This window comes from Triticum aestivum, chromosome 7B (assembly GCF_018294505.1).
Source record: "Triticum aestivum cultivar Chinese Spring chromosome 7B, IWGSC CS RefSeq v2.1, whole genome shotgun sequence".
In the NCBI taxonomy this organism is placed as follows: domain Eukaryota; kingdom Viridiplantae; phylum Streptophyta; class Magnoliopsida; order Poales; family Poaceae; genus Triticum; species Triticum aestivum.
In genome coordinates this window covers 21,526,473-21,534,867 of record NC_057813.1, presented here as the reverse complement: position 1 = coordinate 21,534,867, position 8,395 = coordinate 21,526,473, and the positions used below count along the sequence as shown (strand labels likewise).

Sequence of the window (8,395 nt, the reverse complement as noted above, 5' to 3'; positions counted from 1 at the left end):
TATAGTAGTTCTATTTTTGTAGAGTAAGATCGTCTTTTTTTTCTTAGGTTACTCTGAAAACTGATCCGATCATGACCAATTCTACTGTACCATTTTGTACAGGGAGATTTTGTTTCTGTAGAAACCGTGAGGGGATTAAATGGATTAATCTACATCGTAATAAGTCAGTCCCATCAGATAAATGGCTCATATTTTATAATTAATGTAGGAATTTCTTGAGAGAGCCTAATTAGTATAGGTACAGAGGTATAGATAAATAGATACATATCACCTATATATCTACATCTGATTTATCAAGGAGCATGCTAAAGTATGAATACATTCACGCATTGGTTGTTGTGTAGTTTGTGATTTTTTTAGAAAAAAAAACACACTGATATGCCTGTATATTTTTTTAATAGATTCATGGTTGCTGGCTGCTTTACACATGCACTAAGACATTAGTCTTTTGGTGATGTTTTTGCTGCACATTTCCACGTATGATAATATGTGGACTCTATGGCTAATTGTCTATGACGTGGAAATAAAAGACACCTTTCCTATCCTTGAGATTCGGAAGCCATACTATCACTTTATTTTAAATGGTTGTGTTATTACTTGGTAGTTGTAGCCGTTCAGGACTCTAGAGCTTGTGGGAAATATAGGTACGGCGCTTTCCTTTAATCTTAGACATTTATTAAAATCTAACGGTTATTCGAGATTTTTATAGGATTAACGTGGAGGCTCGAACGGTGACATCTATTAAAATCCAAAAGTTATTATAGAGCGTTTTATAGGATTAATGTGGAGACTCGAACGGTGCCTTCAATTATTAAATATGAGATAGGATATATTATGGACTCCATTGTCCATTAAGCCAAGGAAGGCATGATCGGCAAGAAGTCATGGGCGCTTGATGGTAGCTTCATATCGGAGAGAGATTCTGAAATGTTTTTCACTCCTAGCTCACCTTTCTTCAAAGCCCAACCTCTCATTAGAGCATCTTCAGTCGTTCGCACCCCCCCCCCCCTCAGGGGGCTTGAAATATCGTCGTCTGGGGGCGAACCGGCGCTAAAATCGGCTTGGAGGCGATTGGGTTTCCAGCCGCCGCCCCCAGGTCACCCCCAGGCGCCAATATCAATCCAATTTTGGCGCAAATTTGCCCATTTTTCAGCCCACTTTCGGTGCAAAATTGGCCTGCTATCGGTGCAAATTGACTAATGTCAGCCCATATTCAACAGAAGCTATTTTTTTATCACATAGTTCATCACATAAAATAAATAAATCAAATAGTTCAACAACAAATAGTTCAATACAAATTACATAGTTCAACAAATAAAAACTCATATTTCATCACACGCCGAGCTAGGTGTTGCCCTTGATCGTCCATAGGTGCTCCACCAGATCCTGCTGCGGTTGTTGATGCACCAGTGGGTCTCAGATCTCCTGGCGCATATTGAGGAAGGTCGTCCAGGTTGCCGGTAGGTGGTGATCAACTTGGGCAAGATGACCCTGCCTGTAATATGGTTGAGTGTTCAAACACTGGCTCTGCTTGCTCACTATAATTGATCATGTTGTGCAAGATGACACAGCAAGTCATGATTTCCCATATTTGATGTTTTGACCAGGTCTAAGCGAGGTACCGAACAACAGCAAATCAAGATTGGAGCATACCAAACGCCCGCTCGATATCCTTCCTGCAAGCCTCCTGAACCTTCGCAAAGTTGGAGTACTTGCCTCCTGGCACAGGGTTTTAGATAGTCTTCACAAATGTGGACCATCTCAGATAGATGCCATCTGCTAGGTAGTATCCCTTGTCATAGTGTCGTCCATTGACCTCGAAGTTCACCGAAGGAGAATGACCTTCAACAAGCTTGGCAAAGACAGGGGAGCACTGCAATATGTTGTTGTCATTGTGAGTTCCTGGAATACCAAAGAAGGAGTGCCAAATCCAAAGGTTGTGTGTGGCCACTACCACAAGTACCACACCGCAACCGCTTTTGGCGCCTTTGTACATCCCCTGCCAAGCAAATAGAAAGTTTTTTCATTTCCAATGCATGCAGTCGACGCTTCCAAGCATCCCAGGAAATCCTGTTGCTGCATTCTGTGCTAGGATCCGAGCAGTGTCTCTAGCATTGGGTGATCGTAAGTATTGCGGTCCAAACACTGCCACCACTGCCCTGCAGAACTTGTAGGAACACTCAATGGTCGTGGACTCGGCCATGCGCCCATAGTCTTCGAGTGAATCACCGGGAGCTCCATATGCAGGCATCCTCATAGCTGATGTTCACTTCTGGAGTGAGGTGAATCCAAGTGTGCCAGTGCAATCCTTTTTGCACTTGAAGTAGTTGTCGAACTCTCGGATGGATTTCACAATCCCGAGGAAGAGCTTTCGGCTCATCTGATAACGGTGCCGAAATACTTTGTCACCGTGCAATGGAGCGTCAGCGAAGTAGTCAGAGTAGAGCAATCAATAGCCTTCCTGTCGATGCCTCTGCTTCGCCTTCAGCCAGCCCGGGGCCGGGCCACCTCGCCGCGGCTTTGCATTGCTCGCGAGCAGGTTGGCCAGGGCGGCGATGACCATGAGATGCTCTTCGTGCTGGGTGTCGGCATCAGCTTCCTCCTCTAGAAGCGTCGCGAGCGTCTCCTCGTCATCCGAGTCCATCGCTGAGCAGACAAATCGCTGAACACCTGGCGGGCGTGGTAGGCACGCAGCCGCCGGTATCCTGACCTGCGCGGCCCGAGCGCCGGAAAGCTTGCCCAGGAACGGGGTGGAGGATGCCGCGGCGGAACCCTCTCTCTTTTCCGGCGGGGGAATGGCCTATCTAGCGGTGGTGGGGGGTGGTCGGTGCCGGGATTGGCAAGGCGGTGGGAGGGCGTGCGCATGGGGTGGGTGAATCTGGACGTGCAAAGATGCGTTTTTGCCTGACAGTGGTGGCCCAGATGCTCTTTTCCCTTCCACCGGAGCCCCCAGGTGCCCCCAGTGCGCTGGGTTCGGCCTGGAACCGCCGGGCCCAAAAGCGGGCCGAGCCGGCAGATTTCGGTGCCTTGGGGGCGCGACTGGGGGATTTTTTCGGCAACGACGTGAAAAAAGTCGCCTTGGGAGGCCTGTTGGGGGCAGGGTTGGAGATGTTCTTACCTCTCAGTTCTTGAACTCAACTCATAGAGTCGACAAGCGAAGCGGCGGCCATGGCAGGAGAGGTAAGCAAGGAGAATTTAGGGAGCGTCCTCATGCAGGTTGACTGGGAGGAACTTAGGGCATGTACAATGCATAGCCTCAAGGTGATGTCCCGTACGCATGTAGAATCGGATGTCTAAAAAAGTAGGTTTGGATGGAGCAGCATGATTCTCTGCAGGAGGCGGGTGCTTGATGAGAAAAAGAGTGGTCCACTGCATAAAGCTAAAAAAGATTGAAGTGGAAAATAGGGATGGATGTGCAGTGAGAATCTACTTTCTATTCTTTAATGAGACCCACTAGTAATAGCTTGCATTACGAAGAAAAAAAATTAATACACATGCCTCAGTCTACTTTTTGTCACGGGGCCTTGTGTATTCATATGCCACCACTGATATGCCCTTATAGTGGCCATGCAACCACCTCCTGCAGCGCTAACGGACCGCCTGCTACTTAGACATCTAGGATAGCAATGTCCGCCGCTCGCTCGATTCTTGGCATGCGTCCCAACTCAACGATTTTTCCTTAAGAGCAATTCCAACGTGGCCACCCAAATCGTCCGCCTGCGTCTGTTTGGCTCGGTGCGGATAAAAACAGAGGCCCAACAAGCTGACCCAAACCCAAAACACGTCCGCTTCGCATCCGCGCCGACGTATTTGCGGCCCAAATTTGGGCCGCAAATACGTCGGCGCGGACGCGAAGCAGATGCGCTGCGCGTCCCCTCGGTGTCCGTCGCGACCTCACTTAGTCGCCCAATTACCGCCCGTCGTCTAATTTATGACGACCACCGACACCGGGCCCACTAGTCAGCTAGTGAAAGCGTCTTTTTTAACCCACGCGTGGGGGGGGGGGGGGAGCGGCCTCATCCACTTCGGTCCACATCTGGCCCCCACCACCCCCTTCGTGCTTCCTCGTCGGTGACAAGCCAAACCCTAGCCATGGGGCTCTTCGGCAGCGGCAAGGGCAAGGGCAAAGGCATCCCCGGCGCCTCATCTTCGCGTGTTCCTCCTCCCCCTCCTCCTTCGCCGCCGGCGCATGCCCGCTTAGGTCTGCAGCGTTTGCACATCCCGGTGCACCAAGCGCGATGACACTGGGAGTTCAGGCAGCCGCTGCCCTACTCGGATGTCACGCTGCCACACCACTGGCACCTTGATCCGGATAGGATCCCGGTGCCGGCAGTGCCACGGACACAGCGGGCACACGACAAGGAGGTGCGCAGGCGCCGGGCGCAGCTCACGCCGGCGTAGCGGGCCATTCCCGAGTACGCCGTAGGCTCTCCCAACTGGGAGGCCTGGTTGTGCGTGCAGCGCCATCACGCGAACCCCCTGCCTCCCCCGTCGTCAAGCCAGAGGAGGAGGAAGCCGAGGCGGGCTACCAGGAAGCGCTGGCGGAGGCCTTCACCGAATCCATCGAGTTGGAGCGGCGGAAGACCGAAGCGGCAACAGCGGAGGAGGCCGCGTACGAGGCGGAGATGGCGGAGGCCATGGCCCTCTCCTCAGCAGGCGACTGCGTTGTGCTACCGTCCCCACCATCGCTAACCCTGACGACGCCTGCGTCTGAGCCGGCCGAGAGGTACGTCTGGACCAACCAGGTGCAGGACTTCGTCAGCCCCTCCCCCCCACCATTTGGTTTGGTGCCACACCAGCACACAACATTGGTGGCAGCACCGGCTGGTGGAGGAGCGCGCAGACGTCGAGCATATGAAAAAGAAGACGCGCTCGTCCGCCTGGCCGACCCAAAGGGACGAAAAGCGGACAAAGCACACGTCCGTTTGGGTCACCCATTTGGAGTTGCTCTAATAGATGCAAATAACCATGTTTCAATGATTCAAATTTACAAGAAATCCTGCGAGTAATCACATTTTTTTTCTCAAATGCCATTCTTCTACCAGGGTTTTGAAATTTCAAAAATCACCTACAGTGATGGTTGTCTTGTAGCGGTGGTAGCACACGACCCCGGCCAAAAGGAGTCAAAGGGTCCGTGAGACCGTTCCAGTGGGCCCACTTGGCAGAGTCTCATCGCCTGCAAAGGCAGAAGGATTCGCGTGACCCCATCCCGATCCCCTCCTCCATTCCCTCCGCCTTGTTCAAAACTCCAAACTTTCTCTCCTGTCCTTTCTTCCCATCCCACAACTCCGAGAGAGAGAGAGAGAGAGAGAGAGAGAGATCAGGAGGCGCCGGCGGCCATGGCGGGAGAGGTGAGCAAGGAGGAGCTCCGGAGCGTCCTCATGCAGGCCATGATGGCCGCCAAGAACTTGCGCCCGCAGCGCGACCGCCTCCTGCATCTCCAGCGCCGCCTGCAGCGCCTCCAGGCCGCCACCCCGGGCCCCGACGATGCCAAGCTCCGGGACCTCGCCACGGACCTCTTCAAGGTCTACTACATCGGCATGGAGGCCGGCGCCCGCATGCTCAGCACCTGCCTCGAGCTAGCCGTCAAGAACGGCGGCCGCTTCGCCATGAACCCCTCCTTCGCCGTCATGCCCGACGAGCAGCTCCACGACGCGCTGCTCGCGCAGCGCCTCCCGGCCCGCCCCACCACCCAGCCCGAGGCCTTGGCCCGCGTCGAGGCCGCGCTCTTCGCCGTCAAGCTGCCCGAGGAGTACCACATCCCGCGCTGCATCGAGCACCTCGCCGGCTCCCGGCCCCCGCACCCCGGCGGCAAGCACGACACCGCCTCGCCGGACGGCAAGCTCAGGACAGCCATCGACCTGGACAAGGCGTCCGACTTCCTCGAGCGCGGGTGCACCATCCTGAGCCTCGCCGTCAAGCACGTCGACCTCGCCGTCGCCGTGCTCTCTCGCTTCCTCGACCGCAAGGAGCTCGCCAGCCTCGCCGACTTCACCGACAAGGTCGCCTACATCTCCGAGGTCTGTCCAAAGCGCCAAACCTTCATCTTCTGTCCTTCCTTCGATCAATCTGACTGTCCAATTCATTCATCAATCTGACTGCCCAATTCATCTTGTTGCAGGACGGGCCATATCCTTCAACAGATTAGGCAGCTCACTACTTCACCTGATCGATCCAGGCTGTCGACAAGCGATTGAAATGTTGATCTTAGCCATGCTCATGCTATCAGTCTTATTTACCTAGGATGATCTGTAGCTACTTTATTATTCAGACTTATGGTTTCAGTTCAGTTTGGTCAGATTAATCTGTTGCTATGCTACTACTATTTGTGCTCAATAACTTTCTGGATGGCTGTGGCTATCTTTCTGGATCACTTCATCAGTTTAGGGGTAATGTAGTAGTGTAATATCGGTCTGCATCTTATCTGTGCGACAATCGAGTCGAATGTCAAATTTGGGATAGCATGCTACTATGTTTTTAATCATATCCTGTGATGTCATTTGCATCGATCCTAGGATGGAAATTGATATTAACGATTGCATTCTCCAGTTTGCATTTTGTTCTAGGTGTGATGGTCGATTTGTGGTCAGCAAGCACCTCATGAACCGCGCATCCTACATGCCGGTTAATTATCCAATGCACCATTAATTGTCAAAGGCGAATTTAACTAGTTCCTTATGCATAATTATGATTTGAATTCATTTCCGTAAGATTGGTAATTTTCCAGCTGCCAGTATCTGGATTTACTTAATCTTTAAATGGTTCCTACTATCTAGTATAATGTATATCGGCATATTATTGGTGGGACAACATATTGAATTGAATTGCTGCACGCAATGGATGCCAAATTTGTGATTTTGGGCATATGCTATGTTTGATCATGTTCTGGCATACCAATTGCTCCAATTCTAGGATTGGTAGCAATCTTTCATAATGATACATGCATGATGCCTGGTTTGTGAATATTGGCCTGAAAGGCATAACAGGATTCTGTTCTTATTGATTTTTTTTCTTTTGAAATGATAGACTGTTGATCGATAGTCACCAAGAAACTCATGGATTGCATCATACTCCCTCCGTAGCTAAATATAAGCATTTTTAGATATTCCAATATAGACTACATACCGAGCTAAATGAATGAATGTACACTCTAAAATACATCTATATTCATCTCTATGTAGTCTGTATTGAAATCTTTCAAAGAGCTTATATTTAGAAACGGAGGGAGTACATGGTAGTTGGTTAGCTGGATAATGCATGAGGCATAGTGTGTTAGTTGTCCCTTACTTGCTCGATACAAATCTATGGACATAAAAAGACAATGTCTCTAGTAATTTCTGCGTGACTTGTCATCTGTGTCAAATATTTAGTCTAAGATCCGAAGTTTGCAAATATATGTTTTTTTGTTTACATTCCCTAATGTGTCTTAAGATGAATCAAATCACATGTCTTTACATGGATAATAGCTCCTTTTACGTAAGCAGGCATGCTGAGAAAGGATTATGCGTGAATTTCCTAAAGCATTCTACATAAGTAGGTTCATATGTTTGCATTCCATATTTTGATTTGGTCTTGCAAGGGACTATCTTGTTCACTCAATGAAAATCGATCTAGCAAACTGACTTTTTTGAACTACCACAACTCAATGAAATCGATTTGGTCACTCAATGAAATCGATCTAGCAAACTAACTTTTGTAAACAAAACAATCTCCAAAAAGGCATTGGAATAGGCGTTTGCCGAGATGGGAATGCACAAGACCGCCTCAGGAGGTGTTACACCACAAAACCCATAGTTCACAAGTACTCCCTACGTCCCATAATATAAGAGCGTTAAAAAAGCTCTTATATTATGGGACGGAGGGAGTAGTAATCTTTTTTTTTGAAGGAAAGCAAAGCTTTATAGATTAACGACGTACGAGCATATCGCCCAACATGCAAGCAGCCACTTTGGGCGGTACAACAGTGTCCCACTCCACACACATGTTTGGTAGACAATTACAACCGATTTGGGCTAGCTCATGCGCAACAGAGTTCAGGATTCGACTACATGAGCTAACACTCCAGCTGGAGAACCACAACTTCAGTTGAAGCTTTACGTCCTCAATGATCACTGCATATGGCGAGGCGTCAACTTTCCTGATGTCCATCGCATCAACCAGCAACTCGCAATCCATCTCAAACGCCACCCTGGTGGCTCCCAGCTCAGCTGCTGTAGTTACTGCCGCTGCTAGGGCATTGACTTCTGCACCGAAAGCATCATAAACTTGCTCTTGCCGCCCTGCCCTGGCGCTTAAGACCTGCCCTGTGCTATCACGAGCCACAACCCCCACCCACTGTGAGACTTCCCAGGAGTGAACGCACCGTCAAGGTTAAACTTGGTGACATCATGTTCAG

General features: G+C 50.0%; 1 protein-coding gene across 1 annotated transcript; it reads left to right on the top strand.

The window, feature by feature from the left end:
* Positions 1 to 5,213: 5,213 nt before the first annotated feature.
* LOC123159553 (uncharacterized) lies at positions 5,214 to 6,410 on the top strand. The gene is made up of 2 exons (XM_044577383.1): positions 5,214 to 6,020; positions 6,122 to 6,410. The coding sequence occupies exons 1-2, from the start codon at positions 5,340 to 5,342 to the stop codon at positions 6,146 to 6,148; spliced, it is 708 nt and encodes a 235-aa protein (XP_044433318.1). The 5' UTR covers positions 5,214 to 5,339; the 3' UTR covers positions 6,149 to 6,410.
* Positions 6,411 to 8,395: the final 1,985 nt, after the last annotated feature.

Coding starts and splice junctions, on each gene's coding strand:
- LOC123159553 (XM_044577383.1), top strand. CDS start 5,340: ATGGCGGGAGAGGTGAGCAAGGAGGAGCTCCGGAGCGTCCTCATGCAG. Junction 6,021..6,121: donor AGGTCGCCTACATCTCCGAG/GTCTGTCCAAAG, acceptor ATCTTGTTGCAG/GACGGGCCATATCCTTCAAC.